The sequence below is a fragment of the Macaca mulatta genome, chromosome 1, assembly GCF_049350105.2.
Source record: "Macaca mulatta isolate MMU2019108-1 chromosome 1, T2T-MMU8v2.0, whole genome shotgun sequence".
NCBI lineage: Eukaryota > Metazoa > Chordata > Mammalia > Primates > Cercopithecidae > Macaca > Macaca mulatta.
In genome coordinates, this window is record NC_133406.1 from 126385317 (window position 1) to 126405501 (window position 20185).

Here is a 20185-nt window from a genome sequence, read left to right on the forward strand (position 1 = left end):
GTTGGGTGGATTAGATTACCCAGAACAACAATGCATCTCCTTTGAGAGAACTGTGACTATTGATGCAATGGCAGCTGGGTAGGCCTCATTCACCCTACAAGCTGAGACATCAGATAACATAGGGTGTCTAATAGTACCTATCATGTATTTTAGAATACTTACAGCTGGTGTTTCAGAGATATAAGAATTTTAAACCTTAGCTCTTCAGCTGTGAAGAAATGGGGGGAAAAGGGAGAACTGAAGTACAAACCTGAAATTTAATCATGATTTTTTTCACTAAATTACCAAGTATTTGACATGTTCTTAAATCTTTCTGTTTTCTAACTTATAAAATGGGGATAATAATTAATGTCCTACCTATCCTCACAGGATTGTTGTGATGATTAAATATCAATAACAATAATTAAATGTGGTCATTTACTGAGTACTATTTATTGAGCACTTAGTAGGTACCAAGTTCAGTTCTAAGCACTAAAAATATAGCGGTGAACAAAAAGAACCAAAACCTTTGCCTCTTGTTTTTTTTTTTTTTTTTTTTTTTTTTTTTTTTTTTTTTTTGAGACGGAGTCTCGCTCTGTCACCCAGGGTGGAGTGCAGTGGCCGGATCTCAGCTCACTGCAAGCTCCGCCTCCTGGGTTCACGCCATTCTCCTGCCTCAGCCTCCCAAGGAGCTGGGACTACAGGCGCCTGCCACCTCGCCCGGCTAATTTTTTGTATTTTTTTAGGAGAGACGGGGTTTCACCGTGTTAGCCAGCATGGTCTCGATCTCCTGACCTCGTGATCCTCCCGTCTCGGCCTCCCAAAGTGCTGGGATTACAGGCTTGCGCCACCGCGCCCGGCCAACCTTTGCCTCTTGGAGCTAAAACTCTGGTACCAGATAGTAGATGTGAAAACACTCTGAATGTCTTGAGTAATTAGATATTATTGAGTGATTAGATATTATGACAGGAACTCCGATGTCAGCTCAACGTGGATAATCTTGTGGTACTATGAAAAATGTGCTCTCACTGCCACTGGCTGAGCAGTCTGAGCCCCTCTGGTAGAGTTACCTGAAAGGAGTTAAGTAGGACATGTGTATACATGTCCCTGCCCCTGCACTATAATTCCTAAGCCAAAGTAACCCAAGGCATAGATGTAAAAAGTGGGCTGATGGGCAGTGCCGGGCCTCTGTTTTATTTTAGTTGTGTTTCTAAAAATAATGCAGACTGGTCAGGTCCTGTGGCTCACGCCTGTAAACCCAGCACTTTAGGAGGCCGAGGTGGGCGGATTGCCTGAGCTCAGGAGTTTGAGACCAGCCTGGCCAACATAATGAAACCCCATCTCTACTAAAAATACAAAAATTAGCTGGGCGTGGTGGCGGGCACCTGTAATCCTAGCTACTCAAGAGGCTACTCAAGAGGCAGGAGAATTGCTTAAACTCGGGAGGCAGAGGTTGCAGTGAGCCGAGATACAGCTGTTGCACGCCAGCCTGGACAACAAGAACGAACCTCTGTCTCAAAAAAAAAAAAAAAATAATAATAATGTAGACTATATCCCTAATATTTTACCATTTCTCAGCTAAAGTCATTGTAGTTTCTCACTAAAATATAGCAGCTACTTCCTAACTGGCTTCTCTGCATCTAGCCTTGCCCTACCTTCAATCAATTTTCAGTTCAACACCCAAGTGCTCTTTTAATCATACAAATTTGGTCTTTTTTTTTTTTCTTGGAGACGGAGTTTTGCTCTTGTCACCCAGGCTGGAATGCAATGACACGATCTTGGCTCACTGCAGCCTCCACCTCCTTGGTTCAAGTGATTTTCCTGCCTCAGCCTCCCAAGTAGCTGGGATTATAGGCATGAGCCACCACGCCCGGCTAATTTTGTATTCTTAGTAGAGACAAGGTTTCACCATGTTGACCAGGCTAGTCTAGCCAATCAGGTAATCCACTCGCCTCAGCCTCCCAAAGTACTAGTATTATAGGCGTGAGCCACTGCACCCAGCCAAATCTGGTCATTTTTTCCCTGCTTAAAAACTTGTTATAGTTTTTTTAAGCTGCTGAATATTGTTCAATATAATACACATTTAGAAAAGTACATAAAACATCTAAGTATAATTGTAAAGCAACCATTAGCAGTGTAACCACCACCCAAGTCAAGAAACTGTCAGACCCCCGAAGACCCCTGCCCCATCAGGTCCGCTGCCCCCATCCCACCCTGTCCTGTCCTACCCTGGTCAAGGGATAATCACTATGCTGACTTTTATATTAATCACTTCCTTGCTTTTCTAGCTCCTGATTTTTAGGACCTTGTTTTTGGGTGGTGATTAAGTGTAACCTCACTGTTCACTGACTCATGTCCTCCAGTGGAAAAATAGTCTTCCTCTCAGCTCCATCTAAAGGTTTCAGATGAGACACCAGAGAGAGAGCTTTGGGGGAGTAGAGGAGTGGTGAATGAGGCTACATTGCTTGCTTGGACAAGGAAAATACTGCCACTAAATCGGAGGGCTTTCCATCTGGTCATGTTCCATGTCCCATCTTGAGCCCTTAATGTATTCTCCCAGGATTTTATGTTTCTGAGGTTGGAGGACCAATTCTGTGACACAAGGCCACTGTTCACTTAACTGGTGGTACCTTTAGGGAAATTATCAAAATGCATATCTATTTCCAGGTAGATTCCCTGGGCATCCTAACCCCTTTACCCTTTCCCCAGGTCCATGGTTCAGATTTCAGTCTCCACTTCCTTCTTGGCCAGACATCTTTGTACAGAGAACAATACAGATGGCCCTCTGTATCCCCAAGTTCTACATCCTTGGATTCAACCAACTATGGATCAAAAATATTTGGGAAAAAAAACCAAAAATAACACAACAACAAAAAATAAAAAATGTAAAGCATAACAACAATTTATCTAGCATTTACATTGTATTAGGTATTACAAGTAATCTAGAGATGATTTAAAATATACAAGAGGACGTGTATAGTATGTGTAAATACTATGCCTTTTTTTTTTTTTTTGAGACAGAGTCTCGCTCTGTCGCCCAGGCTGGAGTGCAGTGGCGCAATCTCGGCTTACTGCAAGCTCCGCCTCCCGGGTTCACGCCATTCTCCTGCCTCAGCCTCCTGAGTAGCTGGGACTACAGGCGCCCGCCACCGCGCCCGGCTAATTTTTTGTATTTTTAGTAGAAACGGGGTTTCACCGTGGTCTCGATCTCCTGACCTTGTGATCCGCCCGCCTCGGCCTCCCAAAGTGCTGGGATTACAGGCGTGAGCCACCGCGCCCGGCAATACTATGCCATTTTATATGAGGGACTTGAGCATCCATAGATTTTGGTATCTTGAAGGGGGTAGTCCTGGAACCAGTCCCTCACAGATACTGAGAGGACTGTATTCATAATTCGATGTGGCAGTCCTGTTATGACAGCTGAAGCCAATGCCATGCTGCTTACGTCTTTTCCCTGTGCCAGGACTAAATTCAGTAACTTTTCTGTAGTTGAAGCTACCACTGACCACCCATCTAAGGTTTTTATACATTCATATAAACATTCATTGAGTGCTTATTGTGTGCAAAGTAATGCCCTAGATGCTAGGAATGCAATGCAATACTCCATGCTTTAGTGGAGCTTATTTTGTAAGACAATAGATATGTCTTAGAGAGGCAGACATTAAACAAGCTAATTAGTATATTAAATATTTAATATAATTGTGACAATCTGGGTGGGGTAGTCAAGGAAACATCAACATTCATTTTCTTATTTACTATTCCTTAAGAAAACCCTGTGAAATAGCTACAACTGTGATTTCTGACTTACAAATGAGGAAACTGAAGCGCTGAGAAGTTAAATAATTGGCCTAAGCTCACTCAGCTGTTCAGCCATAGGGATGAAATTTAACTCAGATCTGTCTTATTACAGAGCTGTGAAATTAATCCTTATCCAATAGTGTTCTACTTCATTCAATGACACTGAGTCTCTCAAAGGACCTAGTTTTAGGGTAAGTGCATAGTGCATAGTTAGTATAGCTTCTACACAGCAGAAACAGCAGGATGCAACTATACTGTTGAAATTTCTAAAGGTACTTTCAAACATTCCTTATTATTGTTATTCTTATAAAACAATGTTATTGAAAGTTAAAAGAAAGTAAACTCACCATAGTACCAACATTCTAACAAATCAAAACTTTTTTTGTGGATCTTGGCCAGGTGAGGTGGCTCGTGCCTGTAATCCCAGCACTTTGAGGCGAGCAGATAGCTTGAGTCCAGGAGTTTGAGACCAGCCTGGGCAACATGGTGAAACCCGTCTCTACTAAATATAAAAAATTAGCCAGACGTGGTGGTACATGCCTGTAGTCCCAGCTACCTTGGAGGCTGAAGTGAGAGGATTGCTTGATCACAGGAGATGGAGGTTGTAGTGAGCTGAGACTGCACCACTGCACTCCAGCCAGGATGACAGAGTGGGACCCTGTCATACACACACACGAAAACCAACAACAGCTTTTTTGTGTGGATCTTCTAGTTCTTGTCCATTTATATAATTTTTTATATTATGGTTATTATAGCATAGGTACAATTTTGTATTCTCATATTTTCACTTACCATTATACCAAAATTATCAGGCTGATTAAAATGTATATAATTTTTAATGGTTGATAATGCAGCATCATCACATGGACATGTATTTGTCCATGTGGGTTTTTGTTGTTGTTGTTGTTGTTTTTTGAGGAGTCTTACTCTGTCACCAGGCTGGAGTGCAGTGCCGTGATCTCGGCTCACTGCAACCTCCTCCTCCCGGGTTCAAGCTATTTTCTTGCCTCAGTCTCTCGAGTAGCTGGGACTACAGGAGTGCACCACCACACCCAGCTAATTTTTGTATTTTTAGTAGAGACAGGGTTTCATCATGTTGGCCAGGATGGTCTCGATCTCTTGACCTCGTGATCTGCCCGCCTTGGCCTCCCAAAGTACTGGGATTACAGGTGTGAGCCACTGCACCCGGTCTGTCCATCTGTTTTTTATAATGAAAGAATAATAATCATAATAGAGAATGCTTGTATACCTCTTATAGACACTGTTCTAAACACTCATGTATCAACTCATTTACTCCATTGAGGAAGGTACTGTTTTCATTTCCATTTTATAGGTGAGGAAACAAACAGAGAGGTTAATTAACTTGCTCAGGGTCACATAGCTAGTAAGTGGTGGAATTGAATTTCAAGTTCAGGTAGTCTTGCTTTATCATCTGAAGTCATAAAAACTTCGGAGTCATATAAATCTTGCTTTGAATTTAGGTTATGCCCATGATTAGCTGTGTGACCTTTGATTAAGTCAGTAATCGAATAATTACTGGGAATAATATTCACTTTGAGGAACTGCTGTGAAGATTATAAGTATATAAACTTCCTGAGACATAGTAATATCCAAATAATTTAATTATTTCTCCATTGTTAGACATTTGAGTAATTTCTAATTTTTAATGATTATTGATAACACTAATATGAATATATTTTTCCATGTGGTTTTTCCCTTCTTTTGGATTAATCCTTAGGCTAGATCCCCAAAAATGTTATTACTGGGTCAAAGACTATTAGCATCTAATTGGTTAAGTATTACCAAATGTATTTCCAAAGGAGTTTTTCTAATTTGCAATATGTGAATTTATCATCTTCTCTACCACTCTGCTAGACTTAATAAATATAAAAAAGAATAAAAGATGAAAAAATTTTGCCTACTTACTATGTATCAGGCAATCTGCGAAGTGCTTTGCCATATATGATCTCATTTAATCATTACAACGACCCCAAGAGGAGAATATTATGTTCATTTTACCCATGAAATGGCAAAACCCAGATTTGAAACCAGTCTGTTTTTTTTCAAAGCCTCTTAACCTCTTAAACTGTATCAGGTAAAAATCATGTTTTTTTTTTCTGATATAACTAGCATAAAATAGTACTTTATTATGCTAATTTCACTTATTTGATTTCTGAGCCTGAAAATGTTCCATGATTATTTTAAATCTGCATTTCCTTATATACGTTTTCTGTTCATCTGCTTTCCACAGTCACAACAGCTAATCCATAGAACTGTGTTCCAGACTCTGTGCTAAAAGTGCTTCACAAATAGAACTTCATGTACCTCCCAAAGAACCTTTTAAAATGGCTACCAATACCCTACATAGTGTCTCTCCAGCTTCTTATAGCATGCTCATTTTCTTGTCCTTGCCATGCTTCCTCTGCCATAGGGCCTTGCACACATGTTGTTACCTCTGCCTTGAACATTCCTCACACTCCTGTTTACCTAGATAACATTTAGTACTTTTACTTTATTTTATTTTATTTTATTTTTTTGAGACGGAGTCTTGCTCTGTCTCCCAGGCTGGAGTGCAGTGGCGCGATCTCTGCTTACTGCAACTTCTGCTTCCTGGGTTCAAGTGATTCTCCTGCCTCAGCCTCCTGAGTGGCTGGGACTACAGGTGCATGCCACCATGCCCGGCTAATTTTTTGTATTTTTAGTATAGATCAGGTTTCACCATGTTAGCCAGGATGGTCTCTCGATCTCCCGACCTCGTGATCTGCCCACCTTGGCCTCCCAAAGTGCTGGGATTATAGGCATGAGCCACAGTGCCTGGCCTTTTTTTTTTTTTTGAGACAGGGCCTCACTTGGTCATCTAGGCTGGAGTCCAGTGGTGTGATCATGGCTCATTGCAGCCTCAACCTCTGGGGTTCCCATCTCAGCCTCCCAAAGTGTTGAGATTACAGGTGTGAGCCACCATGCCCGACTAATAATTCTTTAGATCTCAATTTGGTGGTCACTTCTTCAGAGAAAGCTTTCTTTTCTTTTCTTCTTTCCTTTTTTTTTTTTTTTTTTTGGAGACAGAGTCTTGCTGTGTCACCCAAGCTGGAGTGCCATGGCTTGATTATAGCTCACTGCAGACTTGACTTCCTGGACTCAAGTGATCCTCCAGCCTCAGCCTCCCAAAGTGCTGGGATTACAACCATGAGCCACCACACCTGGCCAGAGAAAGCTTTCTGGACCTCTTTGAATAGATCAAATCTTCTATTATAAGTTCTTATTAGCACCATATGTTATTTTTCATAGCACTTACCACAATTTCAGTTTTTTTTTTTTGTTGGTTTGTTTTTTTGAGACGGAGTTTTGCTCTTTTTGCCCAGACCAGAGTGCAATGGTGCGATCTTGGCTTACCACAAGTGATTCACTGCAGGCGAAGTTGCAGTGAGCCGAGATCACGCCACTAAACTTTAGCCTGGATGACAGAGTGAGACCCCATCTTAAAAAAAAAAAAAAAGGCATTTATTAAATATGAACGATTCATTGAATCCCAATAGAAAGAAGATAACTAGTTCTGAAGGCCAGGTTTAAGTGCTAATGATTTAAAATATACTAGAATTCAGACTGGTACTATAGCAACTTCTGGAGACTCAATAGAAGACCAGAGACAGATCAAAGCTCTGGTTACATCTTGGTTCTATAAAGGAGACATAGATACATCCTGGTTCTGTATGTATTACAGTAATGATACTAACCAAACAGTTATCAACATGGTACATCCTACAGAGCAAGTGCACAAACATCTATGAATTGACACTACTCATTCCTGGGAATCAGCCTATCACTTGAACATATCTATCGGCATTTCTTGACCTTTGTGCACATTAATGTGCAATTTTTAAAAATGCCACCACCAGAATAAATGTATCACATCACCTCTGAAGCTGACTTCTCTAACTCCAACTCTAGTCTCTCACTAGGGACCATCTAGTCCTATATTTTCATTTACTCACAGGACACTTAAAACACATTTCTTGGCTAAGCACAGTGGCTCACGCCTGTAATCCCTGCACTTTGGGAGGCTGAGGCAGGCGGATCACTTGAGGTCAAGAGTTCAAGTCCAGCCTGGCCAATGTGGTAAAACCCCATCTCTAAAAAAAATACAAAAATTAGCTGGGCATGGTGGCAGGTGCCTGTATTCCCAGCTACTCAGGAGGCTGAGGCGGGAGGATCACTTGAACCTGGGAGGCAGAGGTCGAGGTGAGCCAAGATTGCACCACTGCACTCTCTGCTGGGCGACAAGGCAAGACTCTGTCTCAAAAACCAACCAACCAACAAACAAACACACACATTTCTTGCCATTTTCTCACATTTTATGTATCTAAAGTTGAACCTCTTGGTTTACTCACCCCAATTTAGCTATTGCCTACCCACCTACCCATTTGCCCCACTATTGCACTGGAAACTAACCTCGATAAGTTTGTTGATCTTGTTGAAGATGATTGCACTGCACGCTCAGACAATTCAGTTTTGTCCTCCATTCCTGTTGGTAGTTCTCCTGATTACTGGATTTAGAGGCCTGAACTCCTAATGCCATTCCTTACCACTTGCGCTTTTTCTGTCCTGATGGAGGCTTGGGATAATACTGACCTATATTTGCAAGGCACGGAGGAACGACCTTGCAAAGTTCTGGAGATAACCAAACTTTGTGTTCTCCCACCTAGCACAGGAGGGCCAAGTTTGATTTTCCTCTCTCTAAAATGTCTCTAAAATGCTATGTCTTCTATTCAATAATGTAGTCCTTCAAGGCAAAGATATCGTGGTCTTGTACTTTCTTTTACTTTCTGTTCTCTTTTGGGAGTGACTTTATTTTATTTACTAGTCTATGAGAATAACATGCAAATGACTCAATCCGAATTTCTAGAATCTAGTACTCCTTGTTATACTGGCCAGGATCCCCGTTCTCCTCTCCTTTCTTGAAACGAAAGGGGTAGTATCATCTACAAACCAAATGAACTTACTATTAGCTTATCAAGCATACACAGAATCTGGTTTCTCACATATTCCACCCTATTTCAGGGCCCATACGGGATGCTGAGCTCTCTCTTCACTTTATTCTCTTTTTTATTTTTATTTTTTTTGAGACGGAGTCTCACACTGTCACCCAGGCTGGATGACAGACTGGAGTGCAGTGGCGTGATCTTGGCTCACTGCAATCTCTTCCTCCCAGGTTCAAGCGATTCTCCTTGCCTTAGCCTCCTGAGTAGCTGGGATTACAGGGGTCAGCCACCACGCCCAGCTAATTTTTTTTTTTTTTTTTTGTATTTTTAGTAGAGATGGGGTTTCACGATGTTGGCCAGGCTGATTTCGAACTCCTAACCTAGTGATCTGCCTGCCTCGGCCTCCAAAAGTGCTGGGATTACAGGTGTGAGCCACCACACCCAGCCTCTTCACTTTATCCTCTTGGCAACTATTCCCCTGACTTCTCTTGATGGTACCTCTTCTAGGGAACTCACACCCCCTACCTTGTACTTGGCAGAGAAATAACTTCACCCTTTAGATCTCGTATCTTTTCTTCCCAAACTTAAACCCATCCCCATGACCCTGCTTCCTCTTTTATACCCTTTTGCTTTCTACTCTCAGAGTTCCTCCTTTTCTGGTGTAGTTTATCACTTCTTCTGTCCTAATTGTGCCCTAATGTGTTCTTTGTTGGGGTATTGGATCCCAGGTGTCTGGCAGGAAGAGAGGTGGAAGAGAAAAATGAAGCCTGCCGGGCGCGGTGGCTCACGCCTGTAATTCCAGCACTTTGGGAGGCCGAGGTGGGGGGATCACTTGAGGTCAGGAGTTCAAGACCAGCCTGACCAACATGGCGAAACCCCATCTCTACTAAAAATACAAAAGAAAATTGACTGGACGCGGTGGCTCACGCCTGTAATCCCAGCACTTCGGGAGACCAAGGCAGGCAGATCACGAGGTCAGGAGATCGAGACCATCCTGGCCAACATGGTGAAATCCTGTCTCTACTAAAAATACAAAAAATTGGCCAGGCGTGGTGGCAGGCGCCTGTAATCCCAGCTACTTGGGAGGCTGAGGCATGAGAATTGCTTGAACCCGTGCCGCAGAGGTTGCAGCGAACTGAGACTATGCCATTGCACGCCAGCCTGGGCAATAGAGCGAGACACTGTCTAAAAAAAAAAAATGCAGAAAGAAAAAGGAAGTCTTCACAGTGGTATGACCTTAAGATGTTTGAAGGGAAAAAATCAAATCTTTCATACATTGCAAATGAATTATTCTGTAGGCATTTCCTGTGTGATGTTTTGCTAAGAGTGTCTCCCTTTGTCATCCAGCTAGATTACTCCAGGGGGAGAAAAGGAGTAGGACAAATAAAAGCCATTCTGCCTCATTGTTGAAGGTGGCAGTGAAGGCAGCTAAACAAATATAGGACACATACACACATATCCATCACCTTTATCTATAACATTTTGCCAAATTAATTGAAGCATATCTTACGCAAAGGGGTTTGTGTATAGCATTCTCCCTAGAAAGTGTTCCAAAAGCAAAATAAAACAAAAATAAATAAAAACAGTATAACAAGGAGTATGCACTGAGCTTAGTTCTGGAGATTCCTAGAATAAACTGTTCTGGGACTTGAGATCTTTTCAGCAGCCCTGGGATCAACAGCAACCTGAAAATGATCATTCTGGGGTTGCTTAAGAGCAGGGAGATTTGAAAAATTGGTGTAACTTCAGCTGAAATTCAGCATAGTCTTTCATGTGTCCTTAAATTCCCAAATTAGTCCATTTCTATCCATATCCATCTTGAAGTAAAAATATGGTATAAAGATAGTTCAATAGCTTCTTGGGGTTCAAAGTAAAGCAAGCAAACAAACAAACAAAAAGATATCAGTTCAGTATCTCTCCTCTCAAATCCAGTTCTGAAAATCTAGAGGAATTCAAATTACCGTAGGCTCTCTCTACAGAGGATGTGTTTGAAGACCTACAGTAGATGCCTGAAACTGCAGATAGTACCAAATCCTATGCATACTATGTTGTTTTTACCTATACATACATATCTTTAATTAAGGTCAATTTATAAATTAGGCACAACAAGAGATTAGCAATAATAGCTAGTAATACAATACAACAATTATGATAATATACTGTAATAAAAGTTATGTGAGGCCAAGGAAGGTGGATTGCTTGAGCCCAGGAGTTTGAGACCAGCCTGGGCAACATGGTGAAATCCCTTCTCTACTGAAAATATGAGAACTATTCAGGTGTGATGCTCGCGCCTGTGGTCCCAGCTTTCAGGAGGTAAGGCTGAGGTGGGAGGTGAGGCTGAGGTGGGAGGTGAGACTGAGGTGGGAGAATCACCTGAGCCCAGAAAGTTGAGGCTGCATTGAGCTGTGACCAAGCCACTGTACTCCACCCTGGGTGACAGAGTGAAACTCTATTTAAAAAAAAAAAAAGTGACTGCTTTTGGAACTGAAATCTTTGAAATTTTGCTAGATACAGACAGATTTTATTCAGCTTAAGCTCCACTTCTACTTAGAAAAAAAAAAAGTGATCTGAAGTAAAAAGACTAATGGAACTTAATAATTTTCCAGTTGACCATTTAACTAAAAAGCAGTTATGAAGAAAGTAAATTAAGCTTTTAATATCTGCCTTTGGGTGGAGCATATAGCTTGCTTCCAGAAGATATTTGGTTCTTAAAATATTCACAACTTTCACCTTTAAGTTCACACTATCTATGGCTCAGCTGCAGTAAGTGTGATCTTTTCACTTCCCCAAATGTCACTGAACTCCGGTCTCTTTATGCTCTGCAGCTCTGTCCTGAATGGAGTCAGAACCAGAAGATAATAAAAGGGTTGAGGTAGAATGTTTTGCCAGTGGAAAAGGAAAGCTCTTTAGAGATAGCTTCTTACCCCATTTCTCTATGAAGATTAATTATTCTTGGAATCTTATTACAGAAGCTGAAAAGGCAATCTACCAAGTACAAGGCAGACAAAACCTATCCTACAACTGTGGCTGAGAAGCCCAAGAATATCAAGAAAAACAGATATAAGGATATTTTACCCTGTAAGTTCCATTTCTCTCTATAAACTCATACTTTCTCCCAACCTCAATCATTACTATTTCTTTGTACCCACTGCTTACTGATCCTGACCTTGGAACATAGTATTGACAACTTAGTTTGTACTATTTATGACTGCAAAAGAATATTCATTCATTCATTCATTCATTCATTCATTCACTTGTTCACGCATGAGCATACACTATTCACAGTGTTAGGCCCTGACTTAAATCTGCTGACTAAGCTCTCTTAATTATACTATGTCTGTCTTTTGTATTATAGATGATTATAGCCGGGTAGAACTATCCCTGATAACCTCTGATGAGGATTCCAGCTACATCAATGCCAACTTCATTAAGGTACAGTGAAAGAAAATAGCCGGGCGCAGTGGCTCACGCCTGTAATCCTAGCACTTTGGGAGGCCAAGGTGGGCAGATCACCAGAGGTCACGGTTTCAAGACCAGCCTGGCCAGCATGGTGAAACCCTGTCTCTACTAAAAGTACACAAATTAGCCAGGCGTGATGGTGTGCGCCTGTAGTCCCAGCTACTCAGGAGGCAGAGGCAGGAGAATTGCTTGAACCTGGGAGGTGGAGGTTGCAGTGAGCTGAGATCAGGCCACTGCACTCCAGCCTGGGCGACAAGAGCCAGACTCCCATCTAAAAAAAAGAAAAAGAAAATAAAAGCAGTCCACATTTCCCTAGATACCTAAAAAAAGGGGAGGGCTGGCTGGACTCAGTGGCTCATGCATGTAATCCCAGCACTTTGGGAGGCTGACGCGGGAGGATCACTTGAACCCAAGAATTTGAGACCAGCCTGGGCAACATATGAGACCCCATCTCAACAAAAAGTTAAAAAATTAAACAGGTGTGGTGGCATGTGCTTGTAGTCCCAGCTACTGGAGAGGCTGAGTAAGGGGATTGCTTGAGAACAGGAGGTCAAGGCTGCAGTGAGCCGTGATTATGCCACTGCACCCCAGCTTGAGTAACACAGTGAGACTGTCTCAAAAAAAAAAAAAAAAAAAAAGGGAAGGGGAGGACTAGGTGAGAACACGGTATTATTTGTAGTCACGCCACGTAATTTCTGTTCCCCTTTAGGGAGTTTATGGACCCAAGACTTATATTGCCACCCAGGGTCCTTTATCTACAACCCTCCTGGACTTCTGGAGGATGATTTGGGAATACAACGTCCTTGTAAGTATAGCGTTGCTTCTGTTACTTTATTCTCTACTTTATTAAAAACAGTGCCTTTAAAAAATTGGTCAGTGGAACTTCAGGGTTCAGGCCTCTTTTAGTCAGAATCACAATGCCATTCTTGTCTAAGGAAATGAAAGTTCTTAGCCAGGTGTACTCTGGGAGGCCAAGAGGGGTGGATAGCTTGAGCCTAGGGGTTCTAGACCAGCCTGGGCAATGTGGCAAAACCCTGTCTCTACAAAAAATACAAAAATCGCCGGGCGCGGTGGCTCAAGCCTGTAATCCCAGCACTTTGGGAGGCCGAGACGGGCGGATCACGAGGTCAGGAGATCGAGACCATCCTGGCTAACACAGTGAAACCCCGTCTCTACTAAAAAATACAAAAAAAATAGCCGGGCGAGGTGGCGGGCGCCTGTAGTCCCAGCTACTCGGGAGGCTGAGGCAGGAGAATGGCGCAAACCCGGGAGGCGGAGCTTGCAGTGAGCTAAGATCCGGCCACTGCACTCCAGCCTGGGCGACAGAGCCAGACTCCGTCTCAAAAAACAAAAAAAACAAAAAAAACAAAAAAAAAACAAAAAAAGCAAAAATTAGCTGCGAGTGGTGGTGTGTGCCTATAGTCCCGGCTACTCAGGAAGCTGATGTGGGAGGATTGCTTGTGCCCATGAGTCTGAGACTGCAGTGAGTTGAGATTGTGCCACAGCACTCCAGCCTGGGTGACAGAATGAGACCCTGTCTCAAAAATAAATAAATTTTTAAAAATAATAAAAATAAATTTAAAAATTAGAAAGTTCTTACCTTGACAGGTTCATCTGGTAACAAGATTACTGGTTTGAACAGAGAAAGGGGAAGTATTGTCAGAATGAAGGAAGAGTAAGAGCAATGTTTCATAAGTTACCAGGATTTCTTTTTTGGTTAAAAAAAAAAAACAACAAAAAAGAAAAAAGAATGGTTAATACTTTCTGACTCTGGGATCCATGTATTAACTGCTCTTTCTAACTATACATGAATGTTTAAGTTTCTATCTATTTCATCCCCCAGATCATTGTTATGGCATGCATGGAGTATGAAATGGGAAAGGTAAGTTACTTACTAGTACCTGCTGACCTACAAACAAAGGAAAGAAGAAAAAGGAAGGTGAAATTGGCAGCAGAACTTACCTAAGTGTGCCTAGATAAAACTTATGTCATCTTTCTAGTTTTCAATTTTGCAATGCCACGTGATTCTCAGGGGATTTTTTTTTTTCTCATAAGAATCCTATTTGTTTTCTCAGTAGACTCTATGTTTTAAAGTTAAAAACAAAATATGCTTTTAAGATTAACAAATCAGCCGGGCGCGGTGGCTCAAGCCTGTAATCCCAGCACTTTGGGAGGCTGAGACGGGCGGATCACGAGGTCAGGAGTTCGAGACCATCCTGGCTAACACGGTGAAACCCCGTCTCTACTAAAAAATACAAAAAAACTAGCCGGGCGAGGTGGCGGGCGCCTGTAGTCCCGGCTACTCGGGAGGCTGAGGCAGGAGAATGGCGGAAACCCGGGAGGCGGAGCTTGCAGTGAGCTGAGATCCGGCCACTGCACTCCAGCCTGGGCGACACAGCGAGACTCCGTCTCAAAAAAAAAAAAAAAAAAAAAAAAAAAAAAAGATTAACAAATCACTTGCCCATTTCTATTAATCAGATATCTTTAACTGCCAGCCAGAGCTTTTAATCCTGTGCTGTCCCATATTGCATCCACCAGACACATACAGCTATTGAGCATTTAAAATACGGCTAATGTGACTGGGGAACTCAATTATTTTAATTGATTTAAACTTAAAAACTGACATGCAATTCAGCTATCAGAAAGCTGTTTTGAGTATGTGAAAAATTTTCAGATGTAAGTTTTATTAAATCTAAATGGAAATAAAATACTTCCAAAATTTGGCATCCTAATTGAGATTAGCTATAAATATAAAATACACACTGGAATTTGAAGACTTAGTAAAAAATGCCAAATATCTGATAATTATTTTATATTGGTTACATGTCAAATGTTTTGATATGCAGGGCTAAGATATGTTATTAAAATTAATTTCACCTCTTTTCATTTTTTAATGTGTCTATTTGAAAATTTAAAATTACATTTGTGGCTCACATTATATTTTTACTGGATATCACTGTTCTACTGTTGCCATTCTGAGTTGACAATTCTAATCAAAACCAAGGAAACTAGGTATTTCACTTAGCTTGTGCAGCTGTTTTAGTAGACATATAATTTCTGTTAGTTCCTGTGAAATACTGAAAATAGGTCAAAGACTTCTATTTCTACTTTTTCAGACTCCCAAGAAGTCTGTAATTTATATATCCTTTAATGTTTGTTTTCCCATCTTTGGAGATTTTAATAATGTAGGGGTTGAAGCCCAAGGGGGTTAGACGCACCTAACCTAAGGTGAAGGACAGAGCTAAATATGCTTCCAGATGAGGGAGTGGGTTTTATTCCCCCGAAGAGACTAGAATACATGGAGGGAAATCACTGCATTCTACTTTGTGCAACAGAAAAAGTGTGAGCGCTACTGGGCTGAGCCAGGAGAGATGCAGCTGGAATTTGGCCCTTTCTCTATATCCTGTGTAAGTATAATGTCTGTTCTCATGTCTGAGTAAAGCCTTCAGGGTCTACCTTTTTTTTTTTTTTTGAGACGGAGTCTCGCTCTGTCGCCCAGGCTGCAGTGCAGTGGCGCGATCTCGGCTCACTGCAAGCTCCGCCTCCCGGGTTCACGCCATTCTCCTGCCTCAGCCTCCCGAGTAGCTGGGACTACAGGCGCCCACAACCGCGCCCGGCTAATTTTTTGTATTTTTTTTAGTAGAGACGGGGTTTCACCGTGGTCTCGATCTCCTGACCTTGTGATCCGCCCGCCTCGGCCTCCCAAAGTGCTGGGATTACAGGCGTGAGCCACCGCGCCCGGCCCAGGGTCTACCTTATAGTGAGCTTGTCTTTGCAATCACTAATATTTTGGTCTTCTTTTTCTTTTTAGGAAGCTGAAAAAAGGAAATCTGATTATATAATCAGGACTCTAAAAGTTAAGTTCAATAGTGTAAGTATAAAAACTCTAAGGCTTTTGAGTTTATCAAAAGCCTATAGAGATCAGGCAAGTAAATATAGATGTGTGTAGCTAAGGCTGGGCATAAGACAATGGGGAGTGGTAGGGTCTTTGATGTCGTGAATGAGTCTTCATATTCAAGAGAATTTTGAGCCTGGCCAACATGGCAAAAACCCGTCTCTACTAAAAACACAAAAAAATTAGCTGGGTGTGATGGTGCATGCCTGTGGTTCCAGCTAGTCAGGAGGCTTAGGCAGGAGAAATCATGTGAGCCCTGGAGGCGGAGGTTGCAGTGAACCGAGATGGTGCCACTGCACTGCAGCCTGGGTGACAGAGCAAGACCTTGTCTCAAAGAAGAAGAAAAAAAGAAGAAACCGTTGGTATGTCTTCAATCTATTCTCTACCATGACACACATATAAAATGATAATATTTGTAGGGTAAACAGAAGCTGAACAGTACATAGAGACTGGGGACCAGTTTGAGAGCTTAGGCTGCCCTAGGCCCTGCCCAGCTTCTCTAAGGCAAAGAGATTTAATATATCAGCATGATTGTGGCACATTTGAGGCATACCGGTTGGGAAACACTGGTTTCCCAACTATTTTCATATCCAGCTATTGCCTCTTGTGAATGGGGCAGATGGGGTCAAAAGTGACCTGAAATCACTTTTAATTGTTTTCAGAAAGCATCTGGTCACCTGAGATTTATAGAGAAGAAACCGGAAGAAATTTCTAAAAGGATATAGATAAAACTTAGTATGCCAGACTGATGTCTTGGTATAATGAGGTGGAGTTCCAGCCTTCAGTTGTCTTATTATCCTGGCTATTTTAAAAATAATTTCAACTTTTTTTTTTGGGGGGAGGAGGGGACAGAGTTGTGCTCTGTCACCCAGGCTGGAGTGTGGAGTGTGCAGTGCTGCAATCTCGGCTTACTGCAACCTGAGCCTCCTGGGTCCAAGCAACTCTTGTGCTGCAGCCTCCCCAGTAGCTGGGACTACAGGTGTGTGCCACCATGCCTGGCTAATTTTTGTATTTTTAGTAGAGACAGGGTTTCCCCATGTTGGTCAGGATGGTCTTGAACTTCTGACCTCAAGTAATCTGCCTGCCTTGGCCTCCCAAAGTGCTAGGATTACAGGCGTAAACCACCACACCCAGCCTCAACTTTAATTTTATGAATATAATACATAAGGGCGTAAATGTGCAGGTTTGTTACATGGGAATACTGTGTGCCACGGAATAATCGCATCACCCCAGGTAGTGAGCATTGTACCTAATAGGTAGTTTTTCTGCCCTTGCCTCTCTTCCCCTCCCATCTGGCTATTTTTTATAGGACACTCGAACTATCTACCAGTTTCATTACAAGAATTGGCCAGACCATGATGTACCTTCATCTATAGACCCTATCCTTGAGCTCATCTGGGATGTACGTTGTTACCAAGAGGATGACAGTGTTCCTATATGCATTCACTGCAGGTATGATGCTATGTATAAACCTTCTACCTAGAATGAACCAAATGTCAGCGTCTGGCCAGGACTTTGTAATTGAAAGGGGGAAAGGTTAATAGCAGAAACAAACGACAATAAATTCAACCTAAGCATTAAATTCATGTTTTTCTGATAAGTTACTTGTAAGTAGTACAACTCTAGAGACTCTTGCTCTGAGATGTTGCCTAGGACCTGTGGCATGACAAATGTGCTCTGGGAAATGGTGGGGTTTGGGAAGTTTAATTGTCCCCAGGCATCTTCTTCCTCAAATCTGTTGGTGAAATTTTCCAGCTACTGTCAATGGTCCATTCTCTCTAGGTATACATGCATACATGCTACTGTGATCTTTCATTTCAGTGCTGGCTGTGGAAGGACTGGTGTTATTTGTGCTATTGACTATACATGGATGTTGCTAAAAGATGGGGTGAGTTTCTCTCAGCAGGCACTTCCCATTTTCTTACTCTACTGCTTTCATATTAGTAATTGTTTGGTTTTTCAAAATATCTATCTTCATGGTTCATTTTTTCTAGAAAATGTACTTGTAGACCCACTCTGTCAGATGATTAAATTAGTTCCCAGGTAGGTGGGTCTTAAAGGGTGGTCCACAGACAAGAAGCATCAGCATCACCTGAGAACTTGTTAGAAATGTAATATATATTGGGCTATGTTATTAAAATTAATTTCACCTATTTTCATTTTTGAATGTGTCTGTTTGAAAATTTAGGCTGGGTGTGGTGGCTCACGCCTGTAATCCCAGCACTTTGGGAGGCCGAGGCAGGCGGATCACGAGGTCAGAAGTTCGAGACCATCCTGGCAAACATGGTGAAACCCTGTCTCTACTAAAAATACAAAAAAATTAGCTAGGCGTGGTGGCGGGCGCCTGTAGTTCCAGCTACTCAGGAGGCTGAGGTGGGAGAATGGCTTGAACCGGGGAGGCGGAGCTTGCAGTGAGCCAAGTTCGCGCCACTGCACTCCGGCCTAGGTGACAGAGCGAGACTCCATCTCAAAAAAAAAAAAGAAAAGCAAAAAAATTAGCCAGGCATAGTGGTGCATGCCCGTAATCCCAGCTACTCAGGAGGCTGAGGCAGGAGAATCGCTTGAACCCGGGAGGTGGAGGTTGCAGCAAGCAGAGACTGAGCCACTGTACTCCAGCCTGGGTGATAGAGACTCTATCTCAAAAAAAAAAAAAAAAAAAAAAAAAAAAAGAGGCCGGGCGCGGTGGCTCACGCCTGTAATCCCAGCACTTTGGGAGGCTGAGGCGGGTGGATCACGAGGTCAGGAGATCGAGACTATCCTGGCTAACACGGTGAAACCTCGTCTCTACTAAAAATACAAAAAACTAGCCGGGCATGGTGGCGGGCGCCTGTAGTCCCAGCTACTCGGGAGGCTGAGGCAGGAGAATGGTGTGAACCTGGGAGGCGGAGTTTGCAGTGAGCCCAGATTGTGCCACTGCACTCCAGCCTGGGCAACAGAGCAAGACTCCATCTCACAAAAAAAAAAAAAAAGAAAGAAAAGAAAGAAATTTTCGGCCGGGCGTGGTGGCTCACGCCTGTAATCCCAGCACTTTGGGAGGCCAAGGCAGGCTGATCACCTTCAGGAGTTCGAGACCAGCCTGACCAATATGGTGAAATGCTGTCTCTACTAAAAATACAAAATTAGCCAGGTGTGGTGGCACATGCCTGTAATACCAGCTACTCCAGAGGCTGAGACAGGAGAATCACTTGAACCTGGGAGGTGGAGGTTGCAGTGAGCCAAGATCGGACCAATTGTACTCCAGCTTGGGCAACAAAAGTGAAACTCCTTCTCAAAAAAAAAAAAAGGAAAGGAAATTTAAAATTACATATGTGACTCACATTATATTTTTACTGGATATCACTGTTTTACTGTTCAACCATTCTGAGTTGACAATTCTAATCAAAACCAAGAAAACTTGGCCGGGTGCGGTGGCTCATGCCTGTAATCTCAGCACTTTGGGAGGCTGAGGTGGGTGGATCACCTGAGGTCGGGACTTCAAGACCAGCCTGATCAACATGGAGAAACCCCATCTCTACTAAAAATACAAAATTAGCCGGGTGTGGTGGTGCATGCCTGTTATCCCAGCTACTCGGGAGGCTGAGGCAGGAGAATCGCTTGAACCTGGGAGAGGGAGGCTGCAGTGAGCCGAGATTGTGCCATTGCACTTGGCCTGGGCAACAAGAGCAAAACTCCGTCTCAAAAACAAAAACAAAAAACAAAACCCAAGGAAACCAGGTATTTCACTTAGCTTGTGCAGCTGTTTTAGTAGACATATAATTTTTGTTAGTTCTTGTGAAATATTGAAAATAGGTCAAAGATTTCTATTTCTACTTTTTCAGACTCCCAGAAAGTCTGTAATTTATATATCCTTTAATGTTTGTTTTCCCATCTTTGGAGATTCCAATAATGTAGGGGTTGAAGCCCAAGGGGGTTAGGTGCACCTAACCTAAGGTGAAGGCAAATTACTGGGCCCCATTGAATTGAACCGTATCTCTAGAGATGGGGGCCCAGCAAGCTGTCCAGGTGATTGTGATGCATGATAAAGTTTGAGGACCACTGTCCTAAATTATATAGTTACCCTTCCTTTATCCAAACT

The 20185-nt window shown here is 42.4% G+C and overlaps 1 protein-coding gene across 21 annotated transcripts in view; it reads left to right on the plus strand.

Moving 5' to 3' along the window:
* PTPN22 (protein tyrosine phosphatase non-receptor type 22) overlaps nt 1-20185 on the plus strand; it is a 69314-nt gene that overhangs the window by 4692 nt on the left and 44437 nt on the right. For 20 of the 21 annotated variants that reach the window (XR_013410729.1, XR_013410769.1, XR_013410708.1 and 17 more), the window contains 8 exon segments: nt 11726-11834; nt 12112-12188; nt 12925-13020; nt 14059-14097; nt 15551-15622; nt 16027-16086; nt 17420-17562; nt 17932-17998. Coding sequence is in view for 15 of the 21 variants with exons in the window: in XM_077982646.1 (XP_077838772.1) it covers nt 11726-11834; nt 12112-12188; nt 12925-13020; nt 14059-14097; nt 15551-15622; nt 16027-16086; nt 17420-17562; nt 17932-17998 (663 nt within the window). In the remaining 6 variants the exon portion in view is untranslated. 21 annotated transcript variants of the gene reach the window in all.